The sequence below is a fragment of the Podarcis cretensis genome (genome assembly GCF_951804945.1).
Source record: "Podarcis cretensis genome assembly, chromosome: 7".
NCBI lineage: Eukaryota > Metazoa > Chordata > Lepidosauria > Squamata > Lacertidae > Podarcis > Podarcis cretensis.
This window is the reverse complement of record NC_137176.1, coordinates 58,724,460-58,746,026: the sequence shown is the minus strand read 5'-3', so window position 1 is coordinate 58,746,026 and position 21,567 is coordinate 58,724,460. Positions and strand designations below refer to the sequence as shown.

The 21,567-nt window shown below is 40.4% G+C and overlaps 1 protein-coding gene across 3 annotated transcripts; it reads right to left on the bottom strand.

The window, feature by feature from the left end:
- Nucleotides 1–226: 226 nt before the first annotated feature.
- VXN (vexin) lies at nucleotides 227–20,064 on the bottom strand. Of its 3 annotated transcripts, none has more exons than XM_079984679.1 (6): nucleotides 19,984–20,064; nucleotides 16,839–16,894; nucleotides 9,712–9,880; nucleotides 8,373–8,434; nucleotides 7,618–7,706; nucleotides 227–2,461 (listed from the first exon to the last, which is right to left on the bottom strand). In XM_079984679.1, the coding sequence occupies exons 1-6, from the start codon at nucleotides 20,045–20,047 to the stop codon at nucleotides 2,272–2,274; spliced, it is 630 nt and encodes a 209-aa protein (XP_079840805.1). In that variant the 5' UTR covers nucleotides 20,048–20,064; the 3' UTR covers nucleotides 227–2,271. The 3 variants fall into 3 exon arrangements, with proteins under 3 accessions (XP_079840805.1, XP_079840806.1, XP_079840807.1); XM_079984680.1 differs by having other exon boundaries at nucleotides 7,618–7,703; XM_079984681.1 differs by lacking the exon at nucleotides 19,984–20,064 and adding an exon at nucleotides 15,021–15,090 and having other exon boundaries at nucleotides 16,839–16,886.
- Between the last annotated feature and the right edge of the window lie 1,503 nt (nucleotides 20,065–21,567).

Here is a 21,567-nt window from a genome sequence, read left to right as displayed (position 1 = left end):
TTTTAAAAAAGAAAAAGGTAATAAAGTAAAGCACTGAGCGATTGCAGTTTTCTCTACTCTTCTTGCATTTGTCTGAAAAGCAGGATGGCAGAAGTGATATCATCATAAAGTTACTCCTTGTAAATTCATATAGAGCAGCTCTCTTCCCTACCCCTGGGCCCCATGGAACTGTGTGCCTGAAGAGGACATCATTTATTTGGAACAATAAAACAAGCACTTGCTACATGTAAGAAAAAGCTTCATTAGTGTTAGGGAATATAAAATTAAACTACAACTTTGTTTTTTGAAATCTGACATTAGATATCTCTGACTTATAAATTAAATAAATTAGAAGAAAACGTATTTTAAAATACAACAATTGTGGACAGAATATATAATAACGCGCATTCCCCATCTCAATACTGTTTAAAGCTATTATTTCACATATAACCAAAAGCTAAAGTAGGGGCTTTTCCACATGTAAGACTTTCCTGCTAACTAGCCACTGATGCACTGTTATTCAATGAATTTAGTTATTACGATTTCTGGCAACATAATGTTTTGGATGTGATGATACATGGCTGCACAGAGTGGTGCATTCTTTAATGGTTTTGTTTTTTTAAATCAGAAAAAAATCAGCTGCTCAGGCTGGTCCTACTATGAGGCAGGTGCCTTAGGTGGCAAATGCTAGGGGACAGTGAAAGTCATTCTGATCTTTAGTAAAAGTTGAAAGATTTATACGATTTGAAGAGAAACCAGGGTACAGTCATTCTGATCATTCTCATCTTCATGAGCCAAGTGGTACCTTGTGATAAATCTTTCAACCTGGGCTGTTTGTCCTACCTACCTTCTTCCAGTGTATCACAAATAGCAGGATTAGGAAAGGTCCTTGACTGAGCCAAACAGGCATAGAGGTGGCCACCCCACATCTTCCAGCAGATTTTCCACATGTGTGCGTGTGTTGCTCTGCTCTCATGCTGCATGCTCCCATTGCTACTGATGTGTTGCAGCTTTTGCTTGAGTTGGCAGCAAGCAAACATCAGGCAGAGCTGTGAGCAAACATCAGCAGGGTGCTGGAAGGCAGAATGTGTGCCACCTAGGTAGCTGCCTTTTACTGAATCAGACCACTGGTCCTTCTAGCTCAGTCTACCTTGGCTGACATTGGCTCTCCAGGGTTTCAGACAGTGGACATTCCCAGCCCTACTTGGATTTGCCAATGATTGAACCCAGTACCTTCTGCATGCAAAGCTACGACCCTTCCCCACATAGCTTATCTTGACATCCCTAAGTTAGCCTGCTGGCCTCATGTGTGGCGGAAGATGCTTTTCTGGCAGCAGTGTCAATGTCAGATTATACTGCCAGCTCCATGGCTTCTGTATGTCGAATGGGGTGGAGGGACACCATCTTGTATGTTGCCTCAGGCAGCAAAGGCCAGTTCTGGTAACTGGGCATAGCTTAGAGCAACAGTTTCAAACCAAAGAACCCAAGAGTTCTTTGGAAGTTTAATGTTTGCATCTGTGTGAGAAAGAGTGGAGCAGGCATTGATGAGAATATCAGTAATAGAAAACAGGAAAGGCAGGTTGACCACCACCTTGAGTGTTGAGCATATGATATGGTGGGCTGGACTACAACCCCCATCATCCCTGACCATTGGCCATGCTGCCTGGGACTGATGGAGGTTGGAGTCCAGGAATCTCTGGAGCGCCACAGATTCCCTCATCTCTGTGCAAGGGTGCACTCTCTGTTGATGTGGTGCAACAGTAGGTGAACAGTTCATTTAGGTGAACTGAATGATTGCAGTAGAATTCTTCTGCGAATCCTCTGTCATGCTCAGAGGTTCCTAAACAAACAAGTTGATTCTGAACCTGAAAGCCTGCATATCACTGATTTAAAGAAATCATTTGCCGAAGTAGCATTGCACGATAAATTGCAGGACAGTACTTTAAATGGCACTGTGTCGTTGATGTGAGGTCTGTTGAGGATACAGTAATTTCTCTTGGCCTTTTCCAACAAATCCAGATGAACCAGGATAGAATAAGAAATGCTGGATTGATGCAATGATCACAGCTAAATCTGTTAACATGAAGCATGTGCAAAATATATGAGCTGAATTGTTTGCATAGGATGCAGTCTTTAAACTCGCCCCCCCCCCCGTGGATTCTGTAGAAGTTTTGTTTTGTTTTGTTTTTTGGGATAAGTGTGTGCCACACTACATCCGTTATCAGGTAAATGTGACAGCGTTCTGTATTTTGTTGAAAAACCCTCTGCTTGCACAAGCAAGGCTGAGGGTTGTCAGTCAGCCTCAAAGGCACTGTTTGTGGCCCCCAAATATTCCGACTTCTTTTTATGTTTCATCCATATTTTCCGCAGGAGGCTTGGTGTTCCATGCAAAATGCTGCCCGTTAGAGGTAAAGAGGCCTCCTCCGTTCCTTGAGTTGGGCTTATGTCATCTTCAGTATTTTTCTGCAAGGACCTTCTGTGCCTATAGTTGAAAGTGGGAACAGATTCAACATTTCAAGATTAAGTTCCTTCAGAATATTTATTTGGTGTTCACCGTTTTGTCAAACGATTTACTAAAACTTTTTTCCCCACCATTTTTGTCTTCTATTGTTAAAATACTATTTGTTAAAAATCATATATATATATATATATATATATATATATATATATATTTGCAATTCTAACTGTATCCATGAGAGCAGCCTCCTAAGCATCATCCCTTGTTCAGATGTTTTGGGCAACAGCTTCTATCAGCCCCAGCCATCAAGGCCATGCCAAATGGGGCCGATGGGAGACACAGTCCAAGATACCTAGAGGACACCAGGTTGGGGAAAGCTGCTCTAATGGAATTCTCTGCACCTTCACCAAACTATAGTTCCCAATGTTCCTTGGAGAAGCCATGACAATTAAACTGCCATGACAATTAAACTGGTGAAAGGAGTATTAGAGTCGACTTCTGAAACAGATCTTGGAAACCTGACATTTGGACTTAAGTCACCAACGGAAGAAGAACAGTTGCAGGGAGCAACTGGAGGTAACTAATTAATCATGTCTCTGCAATTTTTAACCTGGAACTGCAATGGACTGAACCTTCCCAGAAAAAGACGTGAGGTTTTCCACATTTTGAAAAGAGAACAATTGGATTTAATTTGTTTACAAGAAACCCATGTGACAAGGGCACATAGAAGACTGCTTATAAATAAAAGATTAGGACAGGAATTTATCTCATCAGATAAAGTTAAGAAAAGAGGAGTGGTGATTTATGCAAAGGAGAGATTGGCTCCAAAATTGATTTTTAAAGATGAGCATGGAAGAATTTTGGCAATTGAGATACAAATCCAAGGAGAAAAATTTTTGACAGTTGGCATTTATGCACCAAATGAAGGGAAGGCAGAATTTTATAAGAAATTGCATGAGACATTAATGGACCATTTGGACTATAAGGTGATCTTATTAGGAGATATGAATGGCGTGGTTTCTACAAATATGGACAAAGCACAAAGACAGGCGGTTTCTAAGGATGGGAGACTACCTAAGACTTTCTTTGAAATGACCGAAAATATGGACTTGATTGACATCTGGAGAACAAGAAACCCTCTTGAGAGAGAGGGAACATTCTTTTCAGAGGCTCAGATGACATGGACAAGAATAGATCAAATTTGGATTACTAGTGGAATGGCTCCGAAGATAAAAAAAGTGGAAATCTGTCCAAAGACATGCTCTGACCATACGCAGTAAAGATGGAAATGAAATTAACAACAGCAGGCTCCTTCAGATGGAGAATGAATGACACCCTATTTAGAGACGCTGAGATGTACAAAAAGGCCCAAAAAACTCTGAAGGATTATTTTGAGATAAATCTGAGGACAGATGTTGAGAAAAGAGTGATTTGGGACACAAGCACGGCCGTGATGCGAGGTTTCCTAATACAATAGAATTCTTTAAAGAGGAAGAAACAAAATGAGAAGAAAGATAAGATTTTGGAAAAAATAAAAGAAGGAGAAAAGAAATTGAGGTCTAAATCAAAGTCTCATGAGATTTTGAGAGAAATCAAGTTTTACCAGATGCAGTACATGGAACTGATGAATCAGGAGATAGAATGGAAAATTAAGCAAATGAGACAGAGGACATTTGAATCAGCGGACAAATGTGGGAAACTTCTTGCATGGCAATTGAAGAAGAGACAGAAATTGAATACAGTTACAAGCTTGGAGGCAGATGGAAAGAACATCTTTAAACCAAATGAAATCAGCAACTGTTTTCAGAGCTATTTTAGAAGATTATATGCTCAAGGGCCGGAAAATGAAGGAGAAATAGAAGATTTTCTTAAGAAATATGGATTACAAAAAATTTCGCAACAAAGTATGTTGGTTCTAAATGAGAAAATAACAGATCAAGAAATAGAGGGTGCCATTCAAAACATTCAATTAGGGAAATCTCCAGGACCAGACGGACTAACCTCCAGATACTATAAAGCATTGAAGGAATGGTTAATACAGCCGCTTAAGGAGGTTTGTAATGAAATATTAGAGGGGGAAAAGGCACCTGAATCGTGGAAAGAAGCTTTTATTACACTTATACCAAAGACTGAAACTGAAAAAAATCAGATCAAGAACTACCGCCCTATATCATTACTTAATGTGGATTACAAAATATTTGCTGACATTTTAGCAAAAAGACTGAAGAAGGTGTTGGTGGAGGAGATTCATAAGGATCAGGCAGGCTTTCTCCCAGGGAGACATTTATCAGACAATGTAAGGAATATAATTGACATTATGGAACTGCTGACTGTAAATATTAATACAAAGGCAGTTTTAATTTTTGTGGACGCGGAGAAAGCCTTTGACAATATTTCTTGGAACTTCATGAAGAAGAATCTCCACGGGATGGGGGTAGGCCAAAGGTTTGAAAATGGTATAGGCGCAATATATTCTGAACAAAAGGCAAAGTTAATTGTAAATAATGTGGTTACTGATGAACTTTCTATAGAAAAAGGGACACGGCAGAGGTGCCCAATATCCCCATTACTTTTTATATCAGTCCTGGAGGTTTTGTTGAATATGATCAGGGGGGACCAGCTGGTAAAAGGAGTTCAGGTCGGAGCTAAATATTATAAACTGAAGGCATTTGCAGATGATTTAGGATTGACTTTACAAGAGCCAGACACTAGTACAAAAAGAGTTTTAGAGTTAATCCAAGTCTTTGGTCAGGTGGCAGGATTTAAGCTGAACAAACAAAAAACTAAAGTTTTGGAGAAAAATCTAACAAATGTTGAAAGAGAGAGTTTTCAAAATGAAACTGGGTTAATGGTGGCAAAGAAAGTAAAATATTTGGGGATCAATATGACATCTAAAAATGTGAATTTATTTAAAGACAATTATGACAAATGTTGGACAGAGGTAAAGAAAGATCTAGAAATATGGTCGAACTTGAAGCTTTCCTTGTTAGGCCGAATTGCAGTGATTAAAATGAATGTATTGCCTAGAATGTTATTTTTGTTCCAGACATTACAAATTGTGGATAAACTAGACTGTTTCAAGAAGTGGCAGAAAGATATATCTAAATTTGTCTGGCAGAGCAAAAAGCCCAGAATAAAATTTAAGATACTTACTGATGTAAAAGAAAGAGGGGGGTTTGCCCTGCCGGACTTAAGACTGTACTATGAATCGGCAGCTTTCTGCTGGTTGAAAGATTGGCTACTTCTTGAGAATGCAGACATTCTGGATTTGGAAGGATTTGACAATAGGTTTGGTTGGCATGCATATATATGGTATGACAAGGTTAAAGTTCACAAGGGTTTCAAAAACCATATTGTTAGGAAAGCATTATACAATGTTTGGATTCGATATAAGGATTTGCTGGAAAACAAAACTCCTAGGTGGTTATCACCAATGGAGGCTAAGGAGGTGAAGAAACTTAATATGGAATCCAAATGGCCAAAATATTTTGAAATTTTAGAACAAGAAAGTGGCAAATTCAAATTACAGAGTTTTGAGAAAATAAAGTCCAAGGTACGAGATTGGCTCCATTATTACCAAATAATGGAGACCTTTAAACAAGACAGGAAAATTGGCTTCCAGGTGGAGAAATCGAAATTAGAAACAGAATTGTTAGAACCCAATACTAAGAATTTATCAAGAATGTATAATTTGCTGCTGAGGTGGAATACAATAGATGAGACAGTCAAGCCAGCTATGATCAAATGGGCACAGGACATAGGTTATGATATTATGTTTGCTGACTGGGAACAGTTATGGACCACCGGTATTAAATTTACGGCATGTAATGCCCTAAGAGAAAATATTATGAAAATGATTTACAGGTGGTACATGACTCCAGTCAAGCTTGCGAAGATTTATCATTTGCCCAATAATAAATGTTGGAAATGTAATGAGACTGAAGGTACCTTCTTTCACCTTTGGTGGACCTGCCCAAAGATTAAAGCCTTTTGGGAAATGATTTATAATGAAATTAAGAAGGTACTTAAATGTACTTTTCATAAGAAACCAGAGGCATTTCTCTTGGGCATGGTCGGCCAATTGGTGTCAAGGAAGGATAAGACTTTTTTTATGTACGCCACTACAGCAGCAAGGATTCTTCTAGCAAAGTATTGGAAGACACAAGAATTACCCACATTGGAAGAATGGCAGACGAAAGTGATTGACTTTATGGGACTGGCAAAAATGACTGGCAGAATCCGTGACCAAGAGAAAGAGACGGTGGAGGAAGATTGGAAGAAGTTTAAAGTATATCTTAAGAACTGTTACAAAATTGAGGAGTGCTAAAATGCCAAGGGGAAGGAAGATGCAGAATTAAAGCTGAAATTGTTTGATGATTTAAGGGGAAATTGAGAAAGATAATAAGTTTAAATTGGCAAAAAGCGTTGCTGAAAAACTGTAAAATAAGGATGCAAAAAGGGTGAGGTATGGGGAAGTCCGAGAAAGAGGCTTATGAAAATGAGGTTGAGAAATTATATTTGTGTGTTTGCCTGCATTTTGTTGATGTTTCTATGTTGTTTTGTTTTAAAATTGGAAAATTAATAAAAATTATTATAAAAAAATAAAAATAAAAAAAGTTTGTAGTACAGAAAACCCTGATATTTCAGGCAAAATCTTTGGACGCCTGCTGTTTATTTAATGCTTTTCCACCCTGCCTTTCAGGACCCATTGTCCTTGCAAGGCAATGATCACTTAAATTTAAAGACATATGAAACATCAAAGCAGAAGAAGATCATATGATAGCATTTGAGCATTAAAAACCAGCACAGCAGATTAATTAATCCTGGACCAGAATAAAAAACTTACAATGAAAATAGAAAATAACAGTGCAATCCTATATGTGCCTGCTCAGCAGTAAATCCCATTGCATTCAATGGGACTTCCTTCTAGGTAAGCATGTATGGGATGTTGTGGATTATGTTTGGGATCTTGTGCATGTAAAGTATGCTCTTCCAGCAGCCTTTGGACTCTTTCCCCTTTTACTTATTTACAGATACTATTTAACTTCTTAAAAGTTGCATTTTGGAATGTCAGTGATCTTTAGTCTGAGTAGCGTGTCATTGGTTCTTACAGACTTTGAGTTTGGTAGCCCAAGTAATAGTTGTGGAATTAGAGGAGAGGGTAACGGAAAGAAACTTACTCGTCTGCAAATACACTATCCCTCATGGCTGGTTCTGTGGCTGCAATCCATCTTGCATTGTGATGGGAGACTGGGGATCCCTGCGGCTGCTAAATTATAGGGAAATGGGGAGGGGGGAATAAAATAAAAATGTCAAGATGCAATAAAAACAGAACACAATAATAGCTAGCACACATCTAGCAATTAGGTAGAAGAGGGAATGTTGACATCATATATGCATGGCAGACATCAGTGGGTGACCCTAATAGTTGAAGCTTGGACTGTTTGTTCACCCATAAAATAACAGTTTTCATAGATATACTGTCAGCCAATTTGGATTATTTTATAAAGTGGGCAGGATATAAACTTTAAAAATCAATCAACAAATAGTGAGACTAGATAGTGTGGTGTTGGGAGGCTGAGAAAAGATTATATCTGATACACCAATGCCAATATCATCTTAATATTGCTATCCTTTCATATAATTGCTGGATTTGTATGCATCATGTAAAAAAAAATTAATGCTTGTGTTGTTGTCCGATAATTTCTTTAGATTTGTATTACAGGTTATTTTGTGTGTGTTTGCAAGCTTTGCTTTTGATCTTTTTTGTATTGGAAGGAGGAGGTGATTAATGTAAGTGCAAAGACCTCTTTTATAAGAAGATTAAGGATGTTACATGAATTTTTGACTGAAACACAGGACTTGTAGCAATCATCAGGAGTCACATGATATTGCACAGAGGTAGTTGGTTTTATTTTACGTATGTGTTACTTACCAAAGTCTTTGCATCTGGCAGGCTACTGCTATAGCAGAATGACCTTTGTTTAGAAATTCCAGCTGCAATGAAAAACAGAAGGGGGAAACGTTGGGTAAAATGCACTGTAGAGAGAACTGGAATGTGGACTGTGGAATGGGTCATTCGTCCATATGGGTATAAATGCTGCTGATGAATGAAAATGGCTGCTTACCTGGTCACAAGTAACCATCATGCTGGGCTCCTCCCCCTTGGAAGGAACACTAGGATGAGGTGGCTGGTCTGAGGAATCCCAGTCCAGCCGTTGGAGATTGGTGGGCTTTCCCGCCATAGCCTTATTTGAATCCTGGCCAATCCAGCTAGGCCAGGTGGGAGTGCTGTGGGACCCTATAAAGGCTGTCTGCAGCCGACTCCTGGGACCACTGTCCTCAGAAATGAGAGTGACTGGTTGTGGCAGTGATGCCCTCAGAAAAGGACATTAAGGTACAAGTCCAGAGACCCACATAGCAGAATGAATAGGAGGACCTCAACCATATTATGAAGCAACACACACAACAGTCTAAAAAGGGGGGCTCCAGAAAGACCAGAAACTAAAATTACCTAACTGCAGCACTGAGTGGAGGCGGAAATTTAATAACAGGGAAATGTAGCTTTTTCACACACTCCTTCTTGCTATGAGACCTCCGCTTGCCAAATCAGTATTTCAAATATAAGTGACCTCACTGGCAACAGAACTTGAAAGCGTGATCATAGAATTGTAGAGTTGGAAAGGACACTTGAAATAACATATGTCCTATTCTGTGGAGATAAGGAACAACCATTCCTTCCTGTGATATTCTGCCTTCTATAGGCATATTTGAGCATCATATATTTCTCTGATATTCTTCCTTAATACTTTCATGGTGGAACTGTCTTCTATTCTGATTAAAATGGACAGCAGGATTATCCACACAGATCCTTTTTCTGTAGGCTAATATACATCCTGCAGCATTGTTACCAGCAATGCTCATTATATAATAATAAAAATGAATGAATGAATGAATGAATAATGGTAATAATAATAATAATAATAATAATAATAATAATAATAATAATAAAAAATTTATACCCCGCCCATCTGGCTGGGTTTTTCCAGCCACTCTGGGTGGCTCCCAATAGAATATTATTTAACACTGACTTTTTCAAATGGAAAAGTTGAATGCTGTATCAAAGATGTTTTGTGTTTGACTCATGCTGCAAAAAACCCCCCAAAACAAAAACAAAACTCTTTTCAGTACCAAAGGCCTCATTTTTTTTATTGCAAGGCCATACGTCTGGACAGTTAGTAAGCCTGAGTACTAAATATATTGCTGAGACTTACTGTGTCTTGCAGAACATTTGGAGGGACTAGGGAAGAATCCTTGCTGCCTGTTCTGCACATGACTGAATCCCTGCCCTTCTTCATCTTTGCAGAAGACTTGAATGAGATCACCTTGGTGTGACAGCAGCTCCTCTGTCCCCTGAAGATGATAGTCAGACACTGCTACCACCTACAGGGAAGAGGTGAAACCGTCTAATTACATGTGCCGTGTACAGATTCAGTGCCTGAGTCTATGCATAACCTGTAGTAATTATAGTGTAGAATAAGCACTGCTGTCCTCTTTGCCCATAAAACAATAATTAAAAGTTCTGCTATATTATCATTATGAAAACTGTAAGTAAGCTGATAGCCTATTATGTTACTCCTCTATATTTCTACAGTTATCTAAAAGGCTTAAAGTTAGCAAGAGTGCGATAAAAGGGTTAGACAGAGAAATCTCTCCCTCTCTCCCAACCAAGAAAAAGAATATTGTCTAGTGTGCTTCCTGCACCATTGGACTGACGATATAATTTGAAAACTACTTGGGTCCAGCATAAGGCACCCATGAGGGTCTTGGGCCTGGTTCTATGGGTCCTGATACTGTGGGATCCAGTTTATAGGCTTCTGCCTGCCTGCTTTGGATTCAGTGGTCTCCTGATCACCATCATCAGGTCAAATGTTGACTCTGTAGCCTCTAACTTGTCCTGGTCACTGCTGGGCTCTGGAGTCATGGCAGACCCAACAGATCACGTGGAAGAGACAGGAGCTGCCCAGAGTGACTGGGGCAACCCAGTCAGATGGGTGGGGTACAAGAAATAAGTTGTCGTCATTGTTTGGCTACGTCCCATGCCTGTATTGTTCTGTCTACTTGAAGGCAGACAATCCTGCTATGGAAAATGACCATGTCATTTGATCCATCCCAAGTGACTCAATTATTATGGGTTCTGATGTTACTGAAGTAGGAAACTACCACAGAGGGGTGACAACTATGTTCCTCCTGTAATGCAAGGATAGTTCCTATTTTATAACAATGAGACGCTATTAGGAATTTGTCAGCAAATGGCAGAAAACCATGGCTAAAAAAGCCACCTCTATTGGTCTGTCACCCCCCCCCAACTGTATTACCTGGGTTATGAAGGCGCCCAAAAGATGTTAAAGCAAAGTTATGGGATAATGCACACAGTGACTTGCGATCTTGATCACACACAGTCTGTAGCCTGCTGGCAGTAGGAGTACAATATGGGTATGTCTTTAAGTTAACATCTTACATCAAAAACCTGACAGTACCAAACTATCAAAGGCTTTTCACCAAAGCCAGACTAAACGTCTTTCCTTCTGCAGTGTTGGATGGCAGGTTGATAGGAGTTCCCTACCAGGATAGACTTTGCTCATGTGCTCAAGACATCGATTCCATAAAACATATTTTGTTGCATTGTGCAAAATATGAGCAAGCCTTAAACAAGACAGGAAAATTGGTTTCCAGGTGGAGAAATCGAAATTAGAAACAGAATTGTTAGAACCCAATACTAAGAACTTATCAAGAATGTACAACTTGCTGTTGAAGTGGAATACAATAGATGAGACAGTGAAGTCTGCTATGGTTAAATGGGCACAGGACATAGGTCATGTCATTATGTTTGCTGACTGGGAGCAGTTATGGACCACAGGTATTAAATTTACGGCATGCAATGCCTTACGAGAAAACATAATGAAAATGATTTATAGGTGGTACATGACCCCAGTCAAGCTTGCGAAGATTTATCATTTGCCCAATAACAAATGTTGGAAATGTAAAGAGACCGAGGGTACCTTTTTCCATCTCTGGTGGACCTGCCCAAAGATTAAGGCCTTCTGGGAAATGATTTACAATGAAATTAAGAAAGTGCTTAAGTGCACCTTTAACAAGAAACCAGAGGCATTTCTCTTGGGTATGGTCGGCCAGCTGGTGCCGAAGAAGGATAAGAATTTCTTTTTGTACGCTACCACGGCAGCAAGGATTCTTCTAGCAAAGTATTGGAAGACACAAGAGCTACCCACGCTGGAGGAATGGCAGGCGAAAGTGATTGACTTTATGGGACTGGCAGAAATGACTGGCAGAATCCGCGACCAAGGGAAAGAGACTGTGGAAGAAGATTGGAAGAAATTTAAGATGTATCTTAAGAATTACTATAAAATTGAGGAGTGTTAAAATGCTGAGGGAAAAGAAGACGTAGAATTGCAGCGATAATTGGGTTTTTAAAACTTAAGGTGGAATAGAGAAAGATGACGAATTTCTATTTAATTGGGCAAGATAGGTTGCTGAATAATGATATTAAACTAAGGATGCAAAAAGGGAAAGGTATGGGGAAGTCCGGGAAAAGAGGGTTATGAAAATAAGGCTATGAAAATATGAGTTTTTTGTTTGTCTGTTTTTTCTGTTGTTTTTTGTTTCTGTTAAAAATTGGAAATTAATAAAAATATTTATAAAAAAAAAAAACAAAATATGAGCAAGCCAGGGCTGAACTGATACTACCCTTGCTGGTACCTTTCCCAGGAAAATCAGAGGCTCGCTATGTCAGGTTCCTATTGGAAGACCGGACAAATGCTAGAACATTAGCAGTGGCAAAGTTTTTATCGGTGGTTGCAAGAACAAATAATCCCTATATTCTGAACAAAATGATTGTTTAACCTGGAGGTAGGCTGTATGAATTGTGGATTGCTTTGTAATGATTTGTTGGGTCTCTGGACCGTAATAAAGATTGATGATGATTATTCCATATGTGTTTGTTTCATTTACTACCAATACTATTCTCTTTTCGTTTTTAGAAAACAGAATATGTCCAAATCACTTGGGTATATGTGGGCCTAATGCCATGCAGTAATAAGTTGGGATAACTTATGTAGGTCAGGAAGCCAAGTCTGTGGTAGCACAGTTTAGAACTAAACAGGATTTCAAGCTTCTCTAGGTCATTATGAACACGCAAGGTAAATCTCTGGGATTATCTTGAAGTCACTTTTCTTTTCTAATTGTATCAGAAAAGCTAATGTGAGTTTGGCCATTATTCAGATGAATGGCAGTCTCATCCAAACTAAGAAGCATTAGAAAGCAGCTCCCTAAATATTTGATTTATGATTTTTAAAAGATATTATTTGTTTCAGCAGCAGCTACTTGTTCCATTTGCCAGGCAAGCTTTTCTTCTTGCACTGTGTGGAGTCCTGCAGCAGAAAGCCTTTCAAAACACTTTCAGTGGCTATTTTCATGTTATTCTTCAATAAGCCAACAACTACAATTTACAAACAATGAGGGAGAGCTGGCTTTTACAAACAATAGAAAAAATACTATACTGATAAAACCAACAGGAAGGAGAAGGAAAATAGGAAAGCTGTGCATCACACACACAAAAAATTGGAACTAAAACCAATTCAGCTCCAGAAGCCAAAACTAAATTAATTTCTACTATGCAAGTCTTTGACTTGCTTCACTGTTATTATTTTGCTTATTTAAAGAATTAATGTCTCCATTATAGAAAACTACAATAACTTAACAATCTAGAAGACTGAGCCAATTCAATGCTAAGCACTTATTTTGAAAATCACTCATAGAATGTTCCATCAGTGTCAATGGGAGAAAGGACTAAACACCTCCTCAACTCTCCTACAACATTTAAAAGTGCCTAACTCTGGTTGGATTGTTGCTCATTATTCATTAGCATCAGTGGCGGAATTTGGAGTCTCAAATTTCAGCAGTGGCTGTGCAATGCCAAAATTCAGTGCCCCCCCTCTGTAAGATAATTAAAATGCAGTCAAACCAACTATTCATTTTTTGCTAGCTGGGCGCATCATAGGAGCTGAAGCTCACAGAGTTTTCCAAAAAACTTGCTAGAGAGAACTCTGTGAGAGACACTCCCACTGTGCCCCGACAAGGGGGAGGGCATAGCTATATATCCTCCTACCTGCCTGGGCACACCCTCTTTCCATCTCTTTCCGCTCTGCCAGCAATGTGACACCTACAAAGTCTGAGGTCCAAACTCAGACTACATTTTGAGCTAGACTTAAATATGTCTTTGTAACTGAATTACCATTTTAAGTCTGTCTGAACAAAGCTGCTGTATCTGTTACTGTTCAATAAGTATTCTGAGTATATGTTATTTTTTACCTTTTACAAATCCATTTTGTGTTTGATTGTTAGCTTAAGGGGAAGAAAAGGGGAAAACACCAGGAAAATGAACTCTGCCTTAAAGCATCCTGGATCGCTTAAGCTAAAGGGACAAAACTAGCCTATCTAAACTTCCTTGTAAGCTGTAAAGGGATGGCACTCTGCTGATCAGGGGGAAGGAAGGATAATATCTAATAAATCAGGCTTCCTCACACTCGGCCCTCCAGATGTTTTTGGCCTACAACTCCATGATCCCTAGCTAGCAGGACCAGTGGTCAGGGATGATGGGAAATGTAGTCTCAAAACATCTGGAGGGCCGAGTTTGAGGAAGCCTGTAATAAATATATCATCTCCTAGCATCTATTCATATTCCAAAACCTGCCCCTCGCCTTGGATTCTTCCCATAGGTCTAGGAGGCTCTGGGTGCCAGGGAACCGACAAAAGTTACCAGAAGTCACGTCAAAGCCCCAACACAGCCTCCCAGATGACGTCAGAGGCCCTGCCAGGCCTCCAAATCTGACTTCTGGTAGAAACTGGTAGTCATTTTTGGAAGTCTCATGAGGTCTCGGACGTTATCTCTGAGACCCTGCGAGGCCTTGGAAGAGCCACCACCGCAATGTAAAGTCATGACCTCATGATGTCACGATGTCACATTCTATCACAGTGCTGCTGATTCTACCTCATGGCTGTGGCACTTCCAAAATCCCACGCCCAGTGCAACCAAACTGGTTGTGTTCCCTTAAACCTGCCTCTGATAGTATGGACGTTCTAGCTCAACCGTTACCAACCTGGGGCCCTCCAGTTGTTTTGATGAAGACTCCCACCAGCCCAGTTTCACCAATCCTGGTGCCTTCAGCAGCCTGTGCTGGCTGGGGCTGATGGGAGTTGTGACCCAAAAAGTCTGGAGGGAGGGCACCAGGTTGGTGAGGACTGTTCTGAGTTTAGAAGATAGGCTGTTAATACATACAGTGATACCTCGGGTTACATACACTTCAGGTTACAGACTCCGCTAACCCAGAAAGAGTGCTTCAGCTTAAGAATTTTGCTTCAGGATGAAAACAGAAATCGTGCTCCGGCGGCATGGCAGCAGCGTGAGGCCCTATTAGCTAAAGTGGTGCTTCAGGTTAAGAACAGTTTCAGGTTAAGAACGGACCTTCGGAATGAATTAAGTACTTAACCCGAGGTACCACTGTACTGTGATGGTGTGCACTTTGGCAGCAGGACTCACTCTCGTCATAAGTTTCTCCTCGCTGATTTTAAAGGGGCTTGTGACATAAGAAAAGGGAGAAGGGGAGGCCCTCGTTTAAAATAGCTCAGTCCTATGCATCTTCAAAGGGACGCAGGTGGCGCTGTGGGTTAAAGCCTCAGCGCCTAGGGCTTGCCGATCGAAAGGTCGGCAGTTCGAATCCCTGCGGCGGGGTGCGCTCCCGCTGCTTGGTCCCAGCGCCTGCCAACCTAGCAGTTCGAAAGCACCTCCGGGTGCAAGTAGATAAATAGGGACCGCTTACCAGCGGGAAGGTAAACGGCGTTTCCGTGTGCGGCTCTGGCTCTGGCTCTGGCCAGAGCAGCGATGTCACGCTGGCCACGTGATCCGGAAGTGTCTCCGGACAGCGCTGGCCCCTGGCCTCTTAAGTGAGATGGGCGCACAACCCCAGAGTCTGTCAAGACTGGCCCGTACGGGCAGGGGTACCTTTACCTTTATGCATCTTCAAAACAAATGGACCCTGCAGATCTGAGATGTACATACAATGCAAAGAATTAATGACAAACTGGTATGTTCATGTTTTGCTGGAAAGTGGTTGTGTAGGATTCCCCCAGACACATGGAGAGTCTTTAAAACACCATTGCTATCAGGAAACGGTTAATGTTGAGGCATCTGAGGTTAATTCACAGGGATGGTCATATGACTGAGCAGCACTTAACCCTGCCCTGGCACACTCATAGTGCTATTGCTGTTAAAGACTCTGGCAGGCTTCCAAGGGTGCTTGCTATTTTTGCCTTGTCTGGGATTAAACAAGGGCACCCATGAAGATTACCAGGGTGAAATAAGTCCTATCATTTCAGGCTGCTAAGAACAGGTAAAGCGGCAAGTTTTTTTTAGGAATTAATTTTCCATATTTTGCATTGTAAGGGGGGGGGGAGTTGGGCCTCAAAATCTCCCTTCATGTTGTATATATATTTGCCATTCATTGGTATGATTGCACATTTTTAGTTTGTCCAATTTATTTATTATATGTTTATACTACCATTAGATATCAGTTCCCAGGTGGTTTATATTATTGGCAGAGGAGCACATTTGAGCCAGGGTTCACTTACTTTTGCTCCAGGAGCTTATTTGGATGCCCAAACTCAGACCTGGAAGGAACTCATAAACAAGTGCCTTTCTTTCCCACTTGTGAATCAACACAGCTTGCTTCCAACTACATCCAGGAGATACTGGTGGCTGTGAGGCTTCCAGATCAGAGTGCGATTTTCAGATGTGCTTGAGGTTGATATGTGCTTGTGGTTGTGTTATTGTGCCAGATGCCTGTTCCACCCAGATCTTATGTTTGCCAAGGTGATATAAACATGAGAGCAGGTCAGAAGCTGAGATGTAGAGGTATGTAACTTCTCTTGGCCAGCTGATTTTTCTCTGCACATGCCCTTCTAGACTGTTTGTTATGCAGCTGGGCTCTGTAACCAGAATTAAGCCCAGATGGATGAAACTTGTTTAAAATGGCCTGGTGCAAATCATTTGCAGACAGAAGGATTAAGTCCACTCTCTTCTGCCCAGTAATTCCCAATAGTGGGGTTGGGTTTTTTTTTGTTTTTTGTTTTTGTTTTTATTTTTGTAGAAAAGGCTGCATTTGAAATTTCCTTAAAACCTACATGCAATTTATGAACCATGTCAGGGTTTTGGGGTTTTTTCTTTGGTACCAGTGCATATGTCGTTTCCACACCATGATCTCGAGAGATCTATGTTCTGCTTCAGTGGACAAGAAATACCCTCTTTAATAAGCAGCAGTTTCCTTACCTTTTTCGGCAGGATGCATTGAGTACTTTTGGCTTTTCTTCTGACTGGGCTACATGCTACAAAAACAATGGAAACATCAGCATGAACTGAAGAGATTGTTTAACTTTCCTTGTCAAAATGTAGCATCCCAAGAGAGCAGCTCAGACCCACCTGGTAGAACCTTCTCTACACTGCCTTCAGTGTGTATTCCCCCCCCCCCCACTCTGATTAGTACTAGGTAATTGGGCCTGGGAGTTGCCATTTTAATTTCCCACAGTGCTATGCAGCAACACCATATGTGGGGCATTGTGGGAAGTTAAAATGGTGGCTCACAGCTGTCTGGCACTAATTGGAGTGCTGCTTCTACCAACATCCACTGGTGTTATCAGATAAGCACACCAGGGCTCACTCAAAGAAGGAGAAGCCCACTAATACAATTCCACTACAGGGCCATTTCACAGGGACTCTACACAGTGGAGCTGGCCCTGAGTGACATCAAAGATAGACTAAAGTGACCTTGCTGAGAGAAGTTGTGGGGTCAGGAGTGTTAGGGTTGCCCTCCTCCAGCATTTGAGAGATAAAACCAATTCAAATTCAGAACTTTTTTGGGGGGGCTTTTTTTTAAAAAAAGCATAACATTGACAACCAGGGAAGCCTTTCTTGAGAGCTATCTATATGTGGGATCCCATTACTTTGGGACCAAGTAAAAGCTGTTTTGTCTGTTAAACTTTTAATCATGGAATACAATTGTTCTGCTTATTCTGTAGAATGTTCTTGTGCTCCTGAATTCAGTCTTATTTGCTTTGCATTTTCTTTCTGTGTTGTTCTGATCTGTTGCAACCTGTTAACTGGGATGAAAATATCCACAGAAAAAAAGAGAGCCCCCATCTCTTGTTTTCTGGGGATGTGGCTTAAATCAGAACAGTACCCATTCCCAATCCTTAAGGTGGTTCTTAATTTAATCAGCTAGTCGTTCAATAAAATAACTCCGTACAGTCACAAAGCCATGGAAGCAACAGCTAATATTACATGGAGCAAGTGATGGTTCACATGCATCAGTCACAGAAGTTTAAACGAAACAGAGGTGTTAGAAAGATTTTAAGCGTATGTAAAAGTATATGCAATCTTTATATAGTTTTCCTTGCATCTTACTGAAAGCAGAGGACAATGAAAAAATATTTGCATATTCATTCTTTTTTGAATGCAGTTTTTAATTACATTAATGATGCTCCAGATTAAGTAGCAAGGAGTGCTTTATAAATATCCATCTGGCATATTTTTAGCTTGCCCATTGTAATCTCCCCAGCCAAAATGCTGTACATCTGCAGGCGAGGAAAGCAGCAAATTGCCTTACCCAAAGACAAAGTAAGGAAAAGTTCTAACAGAGGTAATACTTCTTGAATAGGCTGCTTAAGAAACAGTTGTTCATGAAAATGGGAGCCAAGCTGACAATTCACTTTGGCCTGCCATGAAATAAAGGCATAAGGAGCTGCTTGATACTGAATCAGTCAAATGGTCCATCAAATTATGTACTGAAGGGTACTGGCACATCTTGTGTCAGTAAGTGTTTCTAAGTATGTGAAGAGTGCCCTTCAGAAGGATACAGATACAAGCAGGTACACCTTAAGACAGATAAAGTGAAACGGGGTTGCCTTGCTATAGTGCTGCATGGCTCAGAAAAACTTCACTTGCCAAATTTCCAAGCGAGATTTCTTTCTTTTGCATATCAGCTACAGGGGCCTTCACTTTCATGCGATCATCCTATCAAGCTGATGCCGTGTGCAAAAAACGTTTCTGGGACTCCCCCCCCCCCCAATCCTTGCAAAATCAGATTTGTAGGATATCCTCTCCCAAATACACCTTCTGCCCTGACCTCCTACAAACGATTCCCTTAAGTAACAACCAGACTTGGCCATTAAAAAACACACACAACTACTTTGAAATCCTTCCTATTTCAGTCAAAGCTCGAGTTGCCCCTCATCCCCTCCTGCCTTGCCTAGACTGTTGCCTTTAAGCAATTGTGCAACAGACAGATATGCAACTGAGATTAGCTTTTCCTGCATCTTCAGGCCAAGAAGAACTTTTCCTGTTGAATTTCTTCCTGCTAAAGTAATGTTAAAATAGTGGGAACCCTGCCAGAAAATCATTACGCCCCTATAGAAAATCCAGTTTTCTGACTCAGGCCTAGAAAGTAAGGTGGGTTCTCTGGAATGAATGGGGTAAAATAAAGACCCTCAGCCCCATAATGTGTTTTCCACTAACAAACCAAGCTCTCCTGGTACGGGTGTAGTGGTTTGGTGAAGCTGTGAGATGGGGCTTTGGTTGTACAATCAACATTGCACCCCATTAGCAGTAAAGGGGATAGTGGAACTGGAAGCAAATTTGGGGGTAATTTGAAAAAAAACCACCACACAATGAAAATCCATTTTTATAAAGATATTTGTTTGTGCGTGCACACATGTACGAAAGAACTCCAAGGATAATAAGCTTGGGCTCCCACTCATAATTTCATTTGCATTTTAATAAAAACATCATCATAATAAATCTGAAAAGAGCAACTGGGGCTTGCAAATAAATATTAAGACTACACTTTTCCGTACAGAGTTTCCCATGAGAAATCTATCTCCCTTCGGACACAAGATGTTGAAAAACTATTGTTCTTCTGAATGCATATTGATCTTTGTCTGACGTTTGCTCTTTGTGACAAGTAAATGCTAAGGTTAAATGTACAATCAGTCCCAGAACACAAATTTGAAAATGCTGTCTCCTTTGACCCAGTAGGTCGTAGCCATATAGAGTCATTTTCTACATATTAACTATTCAGGGCTTCATTTTTCAATACTCCTAACTTTATGATTTCTCATCTTAATGGTAATATTGGATGCCTAGGAACAAAGCCACATGGAATTAAGCACACCGATTGCACAGTTTGTTTCTGTAGAAATACTTCCACTGCCTAGCCTCTCTAGACTTCTGCTTTCATTTTCTCCAAGGAAAGGGCGAACGGAGGGGGGGGGGGGAGGAGTTGGGGAATCAGAGATCACTACACAGCAAGTACAATACAGTGAGAACACATCTGAATTTACCATTTTGAAGGTTTCCCCCTAACATTCCATTTCAATAAACACTGAACCCCTGGCAATAGCTCTAGTTGCGTGGTACTCACATTTGGAAGAAATCACAGTGAAGACTTCTAAATTTTCATCACTGCAACTGTAAATCTGGTGCATTTTTCACCTCTCCCTCCTGGCTGCCTATCGGCTTCATGCAACTGCTCTGAACTTCTGGTAAATAGGTTTCACTAATCCCATCTGGCTCTGTGATCATTGTCCACGTCCACAAAGGAGAGACTGATGCTGTGATCTCATCTCATTCTACATTCTTCATTGCAACATTTTCAACCCCAGTCTGCCTTTGTATGAATTCTGCTCACGCCAGGGTTTGATTTTGCTGTTCCTTAAAACCACAGCCATGCAAGTAATATTTTATTTGCATAGCCTCTCTCTGTTACCAAACAAGTTACAGGCCCCTTTTGCCAATAGTAAGTGGCGACCTGAAGGAATGCTTGCATTTTGTGTATAGACGAGGAATTATGAAATAAGACATTTATTATTATTGTTGTTGTTGTTATTAATTAATTTTCTATGCCACCCTTCATCCAAAGATCACAGGATGGTTTACAAGATTTGTGGGAGTGACAGAGCCAGGCATATACTCATTAAAAAAATAAACATAGAATAATTTTCTAAATGGAAAATTAAAAAAAAAAACACCCAATACATGCTGCAATAAGAACATATTTTACTTAAAAATGTTTCTTGTTTCACAAGGCAGTGGGATAAGGCCTTTCAGCTCTGAGATCAACGTTTTCAAATATAGATGCTTGGACTTAAGCACTCAAATCTACATTTAGCTCTTTTAATAGGTGGCCTGGTTTGCTGAGGTGTTGAGCTCTTGCAAAAAAACAACAACAAAAAAAACCAATAACGGACACCAGGTGAAACGCTACATCCACTTACTCAGGAGTTAGGCCCACCAAAATCACTGCCCCTCCCTCCCCAATTTGATTCTTATGTCGTCAAGAATAAATTCACTTCAGGTGCCTGGGTTTAGCATTTTCATTGTGGGAATACCACAGTGATGAGTGTACCAGATAGTCTTGTAAATGTTATATTAATCTTTTGGGAAAGGGTCTTTTTAAAATACTGGTTGAGGAGTTGTCACCTAAGCACACACAAAAGCACTTTTTTTGTTTGTAGGTGTGTGAAATGCACATACAGGGTTAGTCTAGCTATTCTGGGTCAGAAACTGTAGCAGGTATTAGCAATCCCAGGGGCCTGATGTCCTGGAAATATAACTTGCTGCCACTACTACAATACAATAGAATTTTAAAGGGAGGACATCAACATTCAACTCATGAGCCTGAGCCAAATACTATAGTTCTTGCTTTATATGAGAGTTGTGGACTCACAAAGAAAGCAGGACCAACATTAGTACAGGATTTGTGCCACTTGTTTCCAAACTGTCCCATGGTACCAAATCTGTTGGGAAGGGGGATAAAAGCTGTTGTTCTAGAAAACACTGGAGTATTTAAAATGTTCAGGGAGCAATCAATATAATCAGCCCCAAGTTCAATTAGTTTTTGATTTATTGTGCCACATGTTCTGCTTGTATGACTGATGTCATTAACATCAGACTCGGCTGGCTAGTTCATCTGTCTCCGTCCAGTTTGTCCCGGGCACAAACACAC